We start from the raw sequence: 17,236 nt of genomic DNA, 5'->3' as shown, positions 1-17,236 counted from the left end.
CCACCATCAGGCTTTCCTCCATGGCAGCAACAGCAGAGTGTGCTGGGGAGAGCAGCATTTTGATCCTTCAGGCTAGACTTTCTTTGCCAAGTGCTTTAGTCCACAAAGCTTGAACTTGCCAGTGATGCTGTGCAAAACCCTGCCTCCCCGAGCTGACCTGGCAGCCTGGCCACAGAGCAGGAGGAGATGCAAGTGATGTTGAAGTACCTCTGGTCTCCCCAGATATTGAGAGAAATGAGTTTTCAAATTTGGAAGGCCAATCAGAGGGAGATGGAATAAAAAGAGCAGGGTGTTTGCCCCTCTTTATCCACAGTGTCCCTGCACATACATCCTTTAGTCTTGATTTCTTCCTATAAAATCATTGTGTGCCTCCAGGTTGGGAAGGCAGCACACTGTACCTAGCCCTTCCCGGGAAAAGTCTTTCTGGTTACAAGGGATGCAATGTATTTTTTGTTTTAGCTTGGAGAAACAAAAGATGTTTTCCTCCATCATCCATGAGCCAGAATGGAAGTCTTTTAACAGTTTCTTCAATTTTTTTTTATTCATGAGTTGTCCTCAAAACCAGAGGCTGAAGATGGAGAGCATAGATATGGTTGATGTGGCAGTTGTCTTTTAGGTGGTGTTGGTTTCACATCTGTCTATGCTGCTCTGAAAGTGCACACCGTGATAGTGAGTAGCACTCATCAAGGTTTATCATTCACAGCAGAATACAGCAGAAAGTCTTTTCTGTCTTCCAGGGACATCTGTCTGAGTCAGCTTGACTTGGTTTCTCTTTGATTGAAGTCTCCAGATAAAACCAGTGTGGGTAAAATTTGGCAAACCTCCTTTCTTTCTAAGGGTAGTAGCCTGCTCTGTGCTCAGTTCCAGTTAAATTCTGGGCAACGCAGGAGGAAGAGGTTGATGACCACATCCAGGAAAACCCTGTTCTTAGGAGGTTCTTTCTACCTGGGGATAAACAACACCTGGGAAAAGCCTCTCCTGCTGTTACGTGTGGGAAGTTCCTGACCCCCCTTGTTGCAATAGGACACAAAATAAAGATGTCTGACTCTAGTCAGAAGGCAGTAGAAATTAGAAGGCTTTATTAAAATTATTTAGCTTTTTTATAACATGCTGCACTAAGAAGGCACGTTATTGGTCCATAGGACTGACACTTTTTTATTGGTTAAGTAACAGAAATAGAAAACAACACCTGTTGTTATGGGAAAGGAATATTGTTTACACAAGGTTGTTCTGGGAAAAAGAAAAACTGTTGAAAAGTTTCTTTTGGGGAGAGCTAGTAATTCTCAGGCTCAGAAAATATTGGGTTCACACCCCCTTCTCAAGGATTTTGCCTGCACAGAGCTACACCAGAGATGCTGATTATTGGTGACCCAGGAGCAGGAGCTCACCAGGGTGAGAGTGGCCCTGTCTGTCTGGGTTCTGCCCACATTTTACAAGTCAGCAGCAAAGCAGCTTGGCATGTGCAGGTCCCTAGTGGAGAAGCTCCTACTCGTCTATCTGTGCCTTCTTTATAAGGCTGAGGGAGGTGGGAATGGGGGGACACAGCCCTTCATCATCCCCATGAGGACATGGGAGACAAGAGCACATCTACAGACAGGGCAGTGCTGCTCTGATAGAATCAGACTATCACTGGCATGGAGGAAGCCTTCATTCAACTTTCTGAATCTCATGGTCACACACAATGAGAACATTTCCTTAGTATACCGTCTAACAGAAATTACCTTTCTGCAAGTTAAAAGTTCATAATTCTGGCAGTCATAGATCTTGCTTTCAGGCTGTGAGGAGAAACCAGCCTTTTGATGTTGTCCTAAGAACAGTGCAGAGTGCTTTACATCTGTTTTTAAAGACTGGGTAGGATGGGTCTGCTGGCACTTGTTAGAAAAAGGTGAACTTTGAAAATCCACTGCTCTGGCCCTTTATAATTCCCTACCCTTTAAACTTTATTCCAGACAGTATCTTTGCTGTCCCTGGCTAACACCTATCCAGAAGTCAGTTCCCTGATTATTTCCATGAGTGCTTGTCCTGGCCCACCTGGCTGACATCACTTGCATAACTTGGCTGATGTTGGAGGCCCATGGTTTGACCTTAATTACATTGCTTGTAGCTGTTGGGGATGTAACATTTGCTAGATAAAGCATAACACAATAAAAAAACCAAAATGTAATTGGCAAAACTACCAGAACTGAACTTACACAAAGATGCTTGCCTGGCCACTTGCTAACCAATACACAAGCAACAACTCAGGCAGCCTGGAATATACTCTGCACCCCCAAAATCCCACCAAGGTCAACCTGCCTGAAGACTGCGCAACTCTGCCTTTGGGGAGAATGAATTTTAATCTCTCTTGACATTTGAGGCAGGGGCAGTACCTGGGGGTGTTTCCAGAACCTCATTCCTTGTGTCCTGGAGGGCTTTGGTATTGGTACAACAGCCAACTGGATGTGGTATCTGTTTCTCACAGCACTCCCCACTGCACAGCCTCCTGCCTGGTTCCACCCCAGAGGAACTGCTTTTTGTGCCCTGGCGGTGCCTGGCAATGTGCTTCACAGCATCCCAGTTGTGCTGCACTCATAGTGCGACTCTGAGCAGGATGCTCAGGTCAGGGGCCAAGAAGGGTCCTTGATTAATGAACATCCCAATATTTTTAACCCTCAGACTCCCCTGGTTCTGTGCTGTAGAGAGATGTTGTTCTTAAAATCTTGTTTACAGGTAAAGAGGGGGCACAATGCACATAGGTAGGGCCAAGAATTTATTGTGGGTGCAATGGCATTCTCAAGGCTCCAATTGTTATCAGTTTAAATCTGCTGGCTGCAGAAAAACAAGAACACTATTGCAGTTCAATTTTTTTCAACACACATAATTTCTATCCATTTTCCTGGTGTTATGCTCTTTCTTTCCCTGCTCCTTTGGGTCCTACAGCTGATGGTTGTGGTGAAGTGAGGTGTCAGACTGAGTTGTCAGCACCTCCAATCCTTCCCTGGGATGAGTGCAATGTTTACCCTGATTCTCTTTCTGTCTTTTTCTAGGATTTGCTTTGGATTGTTTTTCTATGTTTTCCAACATGCTTCTATATCTTCTTCTCTCTTCACTAGTCAACACACAACCTATATAGGCAGTGTCCCTTATGTATGTTAAATACTAATTTTGTTCTCTGTTACCATTATCCCAGTTTTTCCAGCTCCAGATCTGCGTTTTTAAACTGACCATCAGTGAGCTGTGTAGAGCTGTGAGGCTCCCCAGTGCTAGCTTGTGCCCCATCTTCTAGCATCCCAAATCTGTACTCCTCTGTGCTGCTTCCTGTATCCCCACAGCTCAAGGCTCCTGCTGTTTTACCAAACTTGTATTTCTACACACTCTACTCTGTCTGAGCAAAAAATGTCTCATTCTGCATAGAGTGGGGAAAACTAAGGGGGTGACAGCTTTGACATGCTATCATTTCACCTTAGGCATTTCTGTCTCTGTGCAAGTCCTGTCGCCTGTAAGTACTTGTGTCCCTCTGAGTGGCTGCATCCTACTTCACAATTTCACAAGAAGCCAGCAGGACCCAAGCACATACATCAGTACTTTCTCAGCTCAGCCTCAAAGCTCAGCCCAGGAAGCCAACATGTTCATGTAGGCAAGAGCATTAGAGAAGAGGAAACATACATTTAAATCCAAACAGGCTCAGCTTGAAGAAAACATTGTTTTTCAATGCAGCTATGAATTAAGGTAAGAGACAATTCTATTTTTCCTATAATTTGACAGAGCAAGATGAGATGAAATGGTGTTTCATAAACTTAAGGAAATTCTTCACTGCTTAGTGCTTGGAACCTAAATGATATTTAATTTGGGTAAAGATTATGTGAGTACTGTTTACAAATTGTGAAAGTAAAAAGGGAAGTATTCTGTTAACAAAGTGAACCAGGGCAGATAAATTTTACTCGGTCACTAATTATTTGTGGTATCTCGTGGTAAGAAGAATATTCACCCTGGATAGAAATCCTCAAGGTTAGTAAATGACTAGTGTGCAACATTATCCTGGAAGGACAGAGCAAGAAGATGCAGCCCTTCTATTTCATCAGAAATTTTTTGTTTGATGTCTGCAGAGATTTCACAGCTCACCAGCATTGCTTACTTGTAGTTTTAGTCAGTGAACCAACATCCAAAACATCACTGACACTGAAAGAATACCCAAAACAGAAGATCTGGTAGAGTCAATAGAAAGCATCTGATACAGACAGACCACCAAGAGTAATGGAAATTAAAGATATTTGAAAACATTTAACTTTCTGAATAACGTATTTGATTTTTCTGTGACTCACCTTGCCACAGGAAAGATGTAATGTGAAGATGTCTGCTGGTTTGGGTGAGACATTTGGGTAACACAGTGGTGGCAACCCACTAAGTGGTTCCCAGAATCTGGTCTGTTGTGTCAAGCCCTGTGTGCAGGCAGTGCAGCCAGAGGCAGGGCACTGGATGACAGGATAAAAGAAGGCAACTGCAATGAATCAAAATGGTCTGGGCAGTGCAGAAAGAGTCCAAAATGGAGAAGAAAAGGCTAAAATCTGACATAGGGCAATGCATAATAAATTAAGAGTAAATCCCATAGAAAACTTGATATTCCCAGGAAGGAGATGGCAACTCCAGAACTTAAATCTCATCCATACACAGTCAAAAAGGTTTAATGTGCTCTGCTCTCTGAAACAATTGAGAAGATGATTTAAATGATCACCCAGTGCTAGAGGGCTTTCTCTGATTTTTTAGAGATGCTGAGGCAATGTGAAATTATTAATCACAAAAAGGGTGTGGGGGCAGGAAGCAAATTGATGCCATAATAAAGGCAGTGAAAGGACACAGCCAGCAGTAACTATAAACAAGTATAAACAGTGCTCATAGCTACAAATAATCATCTGTTTTTACTCTTCCTTCAACAGAAAATACAAAAGAAATTTGAATGCTGCTTCAGAAGAGAAGAAAAAACTACTGAGGAAGAGCAGGTAAGAGAAAACACTGGCAAAATGGTCAGCTATATATTAAAAAAATATAGATACTAATTGTCTGAGCAACCGTGCAAGCAGAAAGGGAAATTAGGGGAATTAACAGGCTAGTTGAAATAGCTGTGAAATAAATTTTCCAAGAAAAACCTGATCCTGGCAGTCACTATCCAATCACCATTGTCAGATGACAATCCCAAAGACCCAGTTCCCTGGGGGCAGCTCTTGGGAGGGCACCTGCTCCCTTGGCTTTGCCAGTGCTTCCCCAGGAGCTGAGTTAAAGTGCTCATCAGCCACTGTGAGGGCCAAAGTAAGTACTGCTCTACAACAATACTCACCATTTACCTCATTTCCTATCCCCTGGCTGACCCCTGGGAGCAGGGCACTGCTGGGAAACGATCTCAGGCTGCAGAAGCTCTGCAGAGATCCCTTACTTCTGGTCATATGATCAAGGCCACCCTGAGAGACATGGATGCAAATTTCAAAACCATTTAAGTGATTTTTGAACCTCAGTTTTAACATGCAGAGAAAACACAGGAGTCTGAATCAAACTGCCAGGACATCTCTTCTAAGTGCATGAAGCTGTTTCTGAAACTGCTTCACGTGCTCAAGAGACTTGGCCATGAAACATGAGCCTATTCCCTGGTCCATTAATTGTGCAGGCACCAAGGCTCCTGCACGTCCACCCTCGTCAGCCTCAGAGGGGCTTTGTCCTCCCCAGTGCCGAGGCAAGGAGCTGAAACCACTGAAAGCTTCAGCGTTTGCTATAAATACACCAGCAACCACGGGAATGAGCTGCCACGGGTTTGGCAAGGGCTTTCCTTGGCCTCCGCAAACCACACACTGCTATGGTGCAGCTGTCCCTTCCCGCTGGCTCACAGCAAGTCTTTCTGGTGGGGCAACAAAACCAGCAAGTGGGGGGATGTTGCTGGGGGCAGGATGTGCCCAGGACATCTGCTTTCAGTCCCCTGTGCCTGCTCTGCTGTGGTGGTAGCACAAACAGCCTGAGTGAGGCCACCAACCTGGCCAGCACACTGAGGGAGCAAGGGCAAGATCTTGTTCAAAATAATACCTGTGTTGTTGCTCTGAAAGACAGGTGATGAAGCCCTTGACATTGGCAGAGACATCCAGCAGAAAGTCCATGTTTTTGTGTTTTCTTTATAAATGATGAATACACCTAATTTTGATGTGATGGGCTAATATAAATCTTGTGGTCTGGTTACTTGCTGTTACCTCCAGGTGTGCATAGAGCATCACTGAGAAAGCACTTTCCAAAACTATAATGCCCTAGGCAAGGTGAGAGAGACCCCAGGGATTTGGGGTTCTACATTATCTCCTCCTGCCTTCCATGATCAAAGTCTGATATTTTCAAATGTATTTTTTCACTAAAAAACATTGTTTTAAGTTTGTAGATTTACATGCTTCTCATTTTCAGCTAGTGGCGTCTGCTTCCAATTTAATTTGTGATATTGGTGTGAAATTGTAGAACTGGATCAGGGAAGGGGCATGTTTTTAAACATCTTTGACCTAAATACCACTGAAAAGGGATCCAAGGCCTCTGCGATATTCAGTCATGTTCTTATCAGCAGTGGTTTTATCAGCTTCTATTTCTGAGTCATTTACTTATTACACTTTAAGTGGCCTAATTCTTTGAAAGCCTCAGCATCACATTTCTGCACCTTCAACTTCACCTTGAATTGGAAAATTCAATAACAAAGCATCCCAGAGAACTACTTCCTTTTAAAAAGCTTATCCTGTAATAACTGGGGGAAGCCTCCATAAATTAAGTCACTCAAACTGAAAAGCAATTATTAGGTTTGCACAATTCTGATGGGCCACAGAAATAGTCCAGTTGATCTGAGAATAAATGACAAAAGAAAGAAGAAACACCAAAGAAAGGAATTTCCTCACCTAAAGTCACCGAGGAAGAGCTGGAGGGGCATTCAGCATGTGGCATTACTCCACACTCACTCAGAAGCTAGGGAGGAATGAAAAAAGAACTGGTTGGGTGGGAAAACACACAGGTTTCAACAGGCTGGCTATTTGATAACAATATCTCCAAACTGTGCTGCTTCTCTCCACAGCCATCATGATAGCCTCACTGCTAACCCAAAACCAGCGGCAGCTCCTACCTCCTTCCAGGGGTCATATCCCAGATTTGAGCTAGCTAGTGCTGGAGAGAGGACAGTTCAGCTTTTTCAGTCGCTTATTACCAGAAGAGAGTCATGGTTGTTCAGAGAATTGCGCCCTAGCTGGGTCTGCCTATCAAGGGCCGTAGGGTTTAACCCAGCACCTTCCTGCTGAGCTCCTTCACTATGTCTGGCCTAAACCCATTTCCCAGCCCAACAACTTCTCTCAAAGTGAAGGCCCTCAGGCATCCAAAAATATCCTTTTCCTACCTGAAGTCTGTTCCAGTCATTCGCCTTTCACTGTTAAAAATGTTCATCTTATTCCTGTCTTGCGTGTTTCTGGTTTGAATTTCCCTGCATCACTGTAACAGATAGCTAATCCCACTCAAATAATTAGCAAGATTAACACAAGCAAAAGTGAAATCAGGTGTTACCAAATTGTGCCTGCAGCCCCTCTATCAAGCTCTGCAATGGTAAAGTCATCCCTCTTTTGTTCTTTCCCATGTGGAAGCTCATTTAGCACCTCAGGGTTGCATCAGTTTTTCTTGCAGTCAAGCTTCCTTTCAGATACGCCACACTGTTGAGACATGGCCCCTATTGTTTAACTCCCAAGCATGTCGCTTTGGTTACATTTGGCTACATTAGGGCCAGTGTGAATCATCCAGGAAGCCCCAGGTTACCCAGACTGTCTGAATCACTCTCCAGTCCTGTAACCCTTTTATCACATGCCCCTGCCAGCTCTCATTGCCAATGTGCTTTCAGAGCAATGATGACAGTACCAAAGAGTTTTCCGCTTTCAGCTTGCCATTTCCACAGACATTTTACAAGAAATATTCCTAGTTCAGCAAGGCTTCCTCCACGGATGTCTGTCTTTTGAGATCAGATGTCTAACCAGTCCAAGTCCCATTGCACTGTTTTGTCAGTCTTGCTTTGGAGATGTGTGCTAAATAAGCATGCAGTGCAAGTCAGAGCTCCAACTCACTCGCACAGCCCCCTTTCTGAACCTTGAAAGCCCAAACTAAAAATCCTCTTCTGTAAAGCCACACCAATTGGTCTTAGTTGCACTCTGCCCCTTAACAGTTTAAAATTGTTTTGCCTGAGTTCAAGGTTAGGTTAGATCAGCCCTTTCACCTTGCTTCCCACTTTCAAAGGTCTGCATATAGAGATGAAATAGGGAGAACATCTCCCCACTTCAGGACTGAACAAAAGGCTGAAATTTAAGATTTAAAGTAACTGCACTTGGTGGGATGAGCTTGCTTTTGACCCTGGCTATCTAACATGACCCAAAACAGCTCCAGGGGCCATTGCCTATGAGTGGAACCACCCTGCTCTGAAAAATAAACTAAGTGAATTACGGGAACTAGCAGGGTGTAGGACTAACAACTGGGCCCCATATCTGGTTAATGTATTAACCGTAAACCTAAGTTTTGGGTGGTGTGTAATCTAAACCGTGGGCAGAGGTGTCTGTGACAGTCTAATGATTCTGTAGCTGCTTGCCCAGGCTGGTTAAGTTTTACCCTGAGTGCTATCTCCTCCTAGCTCTCACCCAGTTCTGGTTATTTTCTTTAATCTCTTTCTTTTGTGTGTTAGAAGTGTCACCATAGCTACAACATTTCATTTGGAGGTGCCTGAGGTCATCCCTATCTTCTTGCTGAGAATCACCAGCAGTTAAGAAGCAGGTGAGTGTAGCTGCAAATGCAAAAAAGCAAGACCATTTATATTTGGGTAGGGTGATGGCAGCTCAGATCTAAAGGTGAAAAAGGGATATACATACACCTGTAGGGTTTCCCAGGGGTTCTCACAAAGCCTACAGCTTCCCAGGGCCAGCTGATCCATCAGGCTATTCAGTGTCCCCTGAAAACTCCTGCTAGCATGAAAAAAGTGTGTAATCATCACTCAGAACTTCTGACTAATGTGTGAAATTCTTTCTGAGGCTGAAATACCTTTATTAGCATATTGTGCCAATCTGGAGCATGGCCCTCTCTCAGAGGTCTGGATTTGGTAATTTATTTCACTTTTTTTAATTTGATAGTAGGAGCAGCATGACAGGGAGGCATATTGCTTGTAGATCTCCCTCTTTTTGGCCATAAAGCCTGTAACATGGCACTTGGTGAAGTGCCAGGGATGACACCTGGAAAGATCAGATATATAAACAGGATTTGCTCTGGTGTCACCCAGCCTGATGCCAGTGTTGTCTGAAGATTGAAATGCAACTTCTGTTCCATAGAGGAGTTTTCAGACCTCTCACAATTTCACTTCCCTGTGTATTACATGGGGTGCACATGGTGGTTGGGAATATCTGGGTTGAGAAACAAGGGTCTTGGTCTTGCAGACTATGGTCTTTGAGACAGCTTTAAATGTGATTAAGAGCAGAAGTGTTTGTAAAGAGTAGGGTGTAAAATTGATGGGGAAATCCAGAGAGAGAGAAGAGTGGTCGAGCAATTCCATGAGAAGCAGAAGTGAATCTACTATTTCTTATAGTCAGCAAGGGAAAATATCTGGTGAAGAAACCTCAAAGCCTTGCAGTTCTTCTGTGTCCTCTACACTCTTCAGTTCACTGTGCCTTAAGTGAACATTTATTGTAAGCATGAAAGAGAAAGTTGGGTTGAAATTGGTGGTGAGAAATCTGTAGCATATGCTGCAGTGGACTTTGAAAGGCTATCACAGAATACCTGACAGGAAAGGATGGAGGATGGTCAGATCTAAGTTTCTCCCTTTAAGGTGCAATATAGTTTCAACATATTTTCCCTATCTGGCATGGGCTGGGTTTTGGGAGCCCTTTGAAATTTTCGGCCCGCCTACTGAGTATCATCAGTTTAAACTGAGCCAAGTGGTATCAGAGGAGCTAAATATTCAAACAGTACTGGTGGCATCGCCTGTTCAGGGTGAGTGGTGGTGGAAGAATATGAGTGACTGCTGATATATGAAATCCAGGAGCTAGATGGTAAACAAGCCACAGACTGCCAGCAGATTCAAACCCCAATGCCATTTTGTTAAGTGCAGTCCTTGCTTCCCCCTAGATATGCAATACAGAATCTTATCCTTTCCGTTGTTGTTGGTACCACAGACCCCACAAGCACTCATCCAAGGGTAAAGGAAATAATTTGCTACAGTAGAAATAAATGATCCTCATCAGTGAGCTAGAGGAGATTGCTTGACTGAAAAGGATATTTCAGGAAGTATCCCAGCATGAGCAATGTTTCTCTTTACTTCATTCAGGCCAGGAGTTTCTCCTGCACATCTGGGTAAATGTTCTCCAGTGAAGAAGGTGGCCATTCCCACACCCAGGTTTCTCTCCAGGCAATGCCAGTTCAAATGCCTGTGCAGAAGTCTGCCAGACCTGAGGGCTAAGCCCTGGTGGGAGCTGTATCTCCTTATATGTGCACGTCCTTAGTTATCCTGTGTGCAACAGAGCACAGTGACTTCTACAGACACATATGGAAACTCTCCAGACAGACAAGCTGCCTTTCTAGATATGAATTAAGGGAACAAGCATGTTAAAAACTGGCATAGCTAGAGGTTCTTAGAGAGGTGAGTAAAGCAATGTGCATTCCCTCTCTCCAGAGCAGGGATTTCACACAGCACAGACAGTCAAGGCAAGCCCCACCGAACAGCTCTCTCTGGATGATGGCACAATTACCAAAGGTGTTAAGGGGACATGAGCAAGCTTTGATCAGTTTTTTCCTCTTTGTCTGATGAGACTTCTGATTGTTACACCAGGAATGACATGTCTGAAACAGAAGCTGACATGGCAGAGAAGAAGCTGGGACACTTTGCAGAAACAGCATGATCTCTCTCTGGCATTGCCACAGAGTCATAAGGATAGAACAGGACTTGTGGAGGTTTCTTGTCCAAACCCATGTACAGAGCAGGGCCAGCTGAGTTTCAAGTACCTCCAGGGATTAGATCCCACAACCTCCCTGGGGCCCTGTCCTGGTGTTTGACCACCATCATGGCAAAAAAAATCTGTTTCCAAAACATTAAGCAGTGATTTCCCGTGCCTACTGCTATATCATTCTCCTGAGGGAAGTTGTCTGCTTCACCTTTACACCTTCTCGCTAATCCCTCCTGAGACATCTCTTGTTGAGGTTGACCATACCCTATGTCTTCTCCAAGGGCAGGTGCTCCTGCCCCAGTCAGTCACTCCTGCAGCCCTCAGCTGCATCACTGAAGAGCCAGCTGTGGAGCACAGGAGCCCACAGAGAAAGGCAGAGGCTCTGGTGTTGCATGGATGAGTGCAGTAACAGCTCAGTGACAAAGGAGCAGGGGGACTGACAGAGTGGTACATACTCGGCACAGGAGACTTGGTGTATCCTGGTGCTTTTGCTGCATAGGAAGAAAGAAATCAGGGTGGGATGGCATAAAACGATGGGTTATTGGGATTATATATGATATCTCCTGCTCATATCTGTATCACTCAACAGGGCAGATAAAAAATTGGCAACTCTCTGATAAAGAGATGGCAACTCTTTATTCATCTCACCAATAGAAAATAAGTACCTTGTTTGTAATTGCTGTCAGCTTCTGCCCCAGCACCTAAGCTTTTCTATCCCTTTAACTCTGCTGGTGTCAAATACCTCATCTACAGAGTGAAGAGAATTGAACTGGGCTGACAGGCAGGGAGCTGGACAGACTCTGAAGGTGGACTCGTCTCCCAGTTCAAGTGGACAGATACTGCAAGAGCTGCTCTGCCCATGGGTGTGCCTGCCTGCTGCTAACAGCTTTCCCCATACTGTGCCCATGCCCCAGAACCACGTGCTGAGACGGCATTTTCTAGCCCTCTTTTCCTGTGCAAACCACAAAGATGTTTTCTAAAGTCTGCCAGTGCTAATCATTAGGGTTTGAACATTCAGATTAAAATATATATATTTTAAAATTGAGAGCTTGCATTTCCAACTGGCACAAAAATATACCCTCTTTAAGATATTTCTACAAAATAATAGGGCAGAACTTCACAGCCTACACCACAAACGATGCTCTGGCAATGAGGCACTAAGAGAAAATGTTGGTATGGTACGGTCACAGTAGCTACTCATGGGGAAGATTGTTGTAGCTACCACCATGTAATAGAAAACTGTCTCACACCCGAGGAAATCTTTATTTTGTGTTTAGTCTTGCATGGCTTATTTGAAACAAAAGATATAAAAACTATTGCTGTTGGTGAAATGTGGATTCCAATCACTTAGCTATAAGTGTCAGGAATCAGAGTAGCTGTACACCATCAGCACCTACTGCTGAGCAGTATGTCCACGCTTGCCTCATATTTGGAAAAAGAAGTTTCATCAGTGTAGTCAGCAGTCTGGAAAGCAGTCTGTCTTGTCTTAAAGCAGATTTGGCCTGACCTGCATTGGATGAGATGCACTGCTCTTTGTTGGCTGCACTGAATATATCTCCCACTAACAGGAGATGTAAACAGCTCTATTAGAGACAGCCTAGTCACTGAACTGAGTCCGTTCTGGTCAGGCACCAGGGCATCCCTGTAAGAAGATGGGGACACTGAGGCCAAGGGGTAGTTATTAGTTGCAGGTTTGTTATCACTTTTCTTTCAGTCTCAGCTTTAACAGCCTGTTTTGGCCATGTTATCATCTCCCTGGGCACAGTGTATTACCCTCACTTTTTCTGATTTCCTATAGTGAGTGCAAGTAATGGATACTTACAAGCTCTTTACCCAGCCAAGGAGAGAGCAGACCAAAACACAGCAACCCCTGCAATCCTATAGGATTTTTGATTCCTTGCAAACAGGAATCTTTGTGGAGATTTGAACACCACATCCAAAAGGAGAGCAGATGAATTGACAGGGGCTCTGGGTTTTTGGGTGTGCAGATCAGTGAGCCCAGAGGTCACACACCTGCACCCCATACACTGGATTCAGCAAAAGTGAATTCCTGGCTCCAGTCTCACAGCCAGAGCAGGAGCAGTCACGAGATGTGTTGTTGCTTGAGGAAAAGGGTCAGTACATTTCCTCTTCTTTTGATCATAGGGTAATTTTTAAAAAAGCCTCATCAAAGACACATGCTGCCAGCAACGTCCCAGTGGAGACTTGCTCCTCCCTTATCAGCAAGCATCAGCTCAGGCCTGGCCAAGCTCGGTGTCTTGCCACTCTTTCAGCCCAGGGTTAGCGAGAGGGGAGATGGGGCTGTTGGGGTGTTGACAGGCACGGAATCTGATCTATTTGTGAACTATTGTTTCCTGCCAAGCATTGCCCACAGACTAGCGGAGTACCTCCATGTCTCATGGTGCAGCTGTACCACATGCACAGCTCAGCCAGATCTCAGCTTGCTGCTGCTGCTGCTGTTGCACTTCAATAAGTAGGGGCTTATGCGACAGCCCTTGAAATTCTCAGTAGTTTTTTTCTTATTCTAGGGAGTTAATTTTTAGTGAAGTACATGTAACAGCAGAGTCTGGGCTTTTGTCATAACATAACTACCATCAGCTCCACAGTAATACAACCCTCTCTAAAATAAATAGTGACAAAATCCCAAAACATGGTCAGTGCAGTCCCTCGGTATTTTACCACAGCACATAGAAGATCACTCTAATGTTATTTTCTTTTTCCATTTTGCCTCTAGCCAGCAAATTCAGCATGACAGAAGCATACACAGAAACCACAGCTGAATACGCTTACGATGAACTTGCTTTCTCCTGCAATAAAACCGACATCCAGGAGTTTGGGAAAATATTTCTGCCGATATTTTATGTTGTGGTGTTTGCCCTCGGCCTCACAGGGAATCTAATGGTGGTTTTTGCCATTGTGAAAGGCAATAAAAAAAGCATCACTGACATCTATCTCCTGAACTTGGCTGTCTCTGACCTTCTCTTTGTGATCTCCCTCCCATTCTGGGCATCCAACACGGTCCGTGGATGGACCCTTGGGACTATGGCATGTACAGCTGTTTCCTCACTGTATTACATTGGTTTCTTTGGTGGCATGTTCTTTATCACTGTTATCAGCATTGACAGGTACTTGGCCATTGTCCGGGCAACATATTCTCTGAAATCCAGAACAGTAAGGCACGGCCTTCTTGTGACCTGCGGAGTGTGGGCAATAGCGGTTTTGGTGTCAGTGCCGCATTTTGTGTTCTCCCAGCTCGTAGAAAATTACTGCATTGCTGTCTTCCCAGAGAAGCTGGAGAACCTCTGGCCAGTGTTCTGCAATATGGAGCTGAACACGATTGGCTTTTTCATCCCCGTCTGTATTATATTCTATTGCTACTGTGGGATCATCAAAACTCTCCTGTCCTGCAAAAATCAGAAAAAAGCACGAGCCATAAAATTGATCTTGGTTGTGGTGGTGGTATTCTTTCTGTTTTGGTCCCCCTACAATGTACTGATTTTTCTAGATACTTTAAATCACTATGAGTTTTTCACAAATTGCAACCAAATTAAGTCACTGGACTATGCAATGCACCTGACCGAAACCATTGCATTCAGTCACTGTTGCCTCAATCCTCTTATCTATGCCTTTGCTGGGGAAAAATTCAGGAAATACCTTTATCATGTTTGCTTGAAGTACTGTCCATTCCTGTGTTTCTGTGGGCCTTGCAATCGCTATCAGGTCTCTCATTCAGTTAGTTATGCAGAAAGTGTGGTGAACAGCAACATAACCATGAACACCAGCGACCAGGACGGCTCTGTCTTCGTCTGAAAGGAGAAAATATGTGTCTCCTGCAGGGACAGCAACCACCGAGGGGTTGCATTTACCCCTATGAAGAGCCTTAATGGCTGCACGGAATTACTGTCACGCCTCTAGTTAAGCATTAAATATTCTAAAACAGTAAAGATTTTAAAAACAGAAGCAGTACAATATGTCAGTGTTGGACAAGGAATGGAATCAAGAGCAAGGAAGAGGGAAAGTAGAAACAAAAGGAGAACTCTGTGCCTAGAAAAGGAGGTGACGGAGAATTTAAGGGTTGGGAACATTTTAAATGTTCCATCACTGGAACTGGTGCATGTGTCAGTGTATGTGCATGTGATACTGATGTACATAGACATAAACTCATTTTTAAGGGAAGAGAAATGTTTTTAATGAATGATGACTGACTTTTAGGAGAGGGGAATATTTTTCATAGTAAAGGGGTGTATTTTTGATCCTATGTATCCATAAGGAAGTGATTTTGTGGTTATTGATTGCAACAAATGTTTTAAATGTGCTTTCATATGTAATAAAATCCCACTGTTTAAAAAGAAAAGGAGTTATTTCTGAGCACGTGTTTAGTGTCACCTGTTCACTCTGTTTATAGCATGCAACAATCAGAGCAAGGATCTCTAATCCATCCTTTAGGATTAGAGATATGCCAGTTTGTCTGTCTCCCAGTTTCCACAGGCTTGGCCTCAGCCAAATGCCAGAGCTCAGTGGAGCCCTTTACTCAGCACATCCCCAAGCATTCCGACCAGGGGACATCAGCACCCTCTGGAAGCGTGGGTTTGGATATCCCTGTGCTTGGTCCAAATATAGCACGATCAAGCTGAGCACGGTAAGTCCCTGCCTCTCACCCATGCCCTGCTTGCCACACGTTGTAACCACCAACTGTGTCTACACTGTCACAGACAATGGCTTTGGGGACAACATAACCACTTGCCCATGCTGCTTGCCACAGCCTTCCTCAAGCTTTGGGGCCTTTCCTATTACAGCTGATTTCCTCAGGGAAAACTGCAGCTGTACCCAGAATTAATGCATCTCAGAGGACACTATTCCCATGTGCACTCCACAGACTCGAAATACCCTACTTACCTGTGCAGTAGCAATGCGCTGAGGACACAAAATATCCATCAGACAACTGAGTCCTTTACCTGGGCATCCCTGTCATCATCTGCTGCAAAAGCAGAGGAGGATCTGTTGGCATTGTGGACTAGAGTTAGGTGAGTGGAAAAAGGACTGTTGCCAATAATGAAGCTGAGATCACCTGACAAGGAAAAATCAAGGACTAATCTTACAGAACAAGTCCGTGACAGTAGAACCCTATTTCTGTACACTGATGGAACTGGTAATGTGTCAAATCTTAAGAAAAACTCTCACCTTTGAACTAGAAAAAAAAAAAAAAAGTTGTTTCAGACTGTCAAGGGGAGGAGTAGGGTCTTTCTTTGTGGATCTTACTACCACCTTGTTTCCTAGGAAATGTGGAGGAGAGTGTGTCCATTGGGCAATTTTCCAATGGCAATAATGACACAAATATTACATTTTTTGCTGCCGAACAGTCATCACAATCTACAGTAAAAAACCCCAACCAAATCACATTTTCATAAAACCCTTTGTTTTTTGGTGGAAATATATTCTCCATGTTCAGTTTTGTAACTTCCAGCTATTAGTGGGCTTCCAGATTTGCTATCTAAGATTAAGTGTAGCATGAGTGTCACTTGAAATTAAATTATTTTTCAAAATTCAGTATGCCTAATCAAGTGATATAAGGCAACTTTGTTTGTCTCTACCCTCAAGAAAGTGGTATTTTAAGAAATGGTATTTTTACAACATTTTTTGAAGAAATGCCAAGATGTGCAAAAAGAAAGAGGAAGGCTATGAGACTAAACAAGAAGTTATCTGCGTGAAGTCGGCCTGGAGACAGTGGATTGCCAAACTGAGCAATGCAATCATGCTTGGTTTTTTTGACTTCCCTTTGATTTTTCAGACAATGATGAGTTACTGAGTGGGAAGAGTGAAAGGCACCTTTAAATATGATCCATGTGCTGTCTTCAGAATGAAAGGTGGAAACCCAGAGCTTGATGCCAGCTCTCCAGGAAAGGAGAATTTTTTGCTGCTTTGACCCAGAGGTTCCCCAGCAATCTTACCCATCACCAGCACAATGCATCCCTCTCCTTCCAGATGCATCTCCCTCTGGCAAAGCAGATTTGCTACTGTGAGTCAGACTGCCTCAACAGCCCTGGGTCCTCTTCAAGATGCAAAAAACCTTAAGTTCTAAGTCAAGGGCTGCTCCTGAGAACCTGCCCTCCTGTCTTCTCTGCCACACTGTGCAATGGAGTACTTCCAAGGATTGCTAGCATAACACTGTCAAGATTTATGCCATATATTTGGAAGTTACTATGTTTGCCATTTATTTTCATGGTTTTATTGCTCAATATTTGTACGAGATTATTATTGCTCATTTGTATGAGATTAAAATTTTCAGGGGGTTTCTAGAC

General features: G+C 43.9%; 1 protein-coding gene across 2 annotated transcripts; it reads left to right on the top strand.

Annotated features, from left to right (window-relative positions):
- Positions 1–3,589: 3,589 nt before the first annotated feature.
- LOC136362499 (CX3C chemokine receptor 1-like) lies at positions 3,590–15,291 on the top strand. Of its 2 annotated transcripts, XM_066321073.1 has the most exons (4): positions 3,590–3,708; positions 4,914–4,976; positions 8,693–8,781; positions 13,672–15,291. In XM_066321073.1, the coding sequence occupies exon 4, from the start codon at positions 13,686–13,688 to the stop codon at positions 14,745–14,747; it is 1,062 nt and encodes a 353-aa protein (XP_066177170.1). In that variant the 5' UTR covers positions 3,590–3,708; positions 4,914–4,976; positions 8,693–8,781; positions 13,672–13,685; the 3' UTR covers positions 14,748–15,291. The 2 variants fall into 2 exon arrangements, with proteins under 2 accessions (XP_066177170.1, XP_066177180.1); XM_066321083.1 differs by lacking the exon at positions 3,590–3,708 and having other exon boundaries at positions 4,390–4,976.
- Positions 15,292–17,236: the final 1,945 nt, after the last annotated feature.

Source organism: Sylvia atricapilla, chromosome 1 (genome assembly GCF_009819655.1).
Source record: "Sylvia atricapilla isolate bSylAtr1 chromosome 1, bSylAtr1.pri, whole genome shotgun sequence".
In the NCBI taxonomy this organism is placed as follows: domain Eukaryota; kingdom Metazoa; phylum Chordata; class Aves; order Passeriformes; family Sylviidae; genus Sylvia; species Sylvia atricapilla.
This window is presented reverse-complemented; position numbering and strand designations above follow the sequence as displayed.

Bases quoted from the DNA above. Each gene is read 5' to 3' on its own strand.
- LOC136362499 (XM_066321073.1), top strand. From the start codon at position 13,686: ATGACAGAAGCATACACAGAAACCACAGCTGAATACGCTTACGATGAA.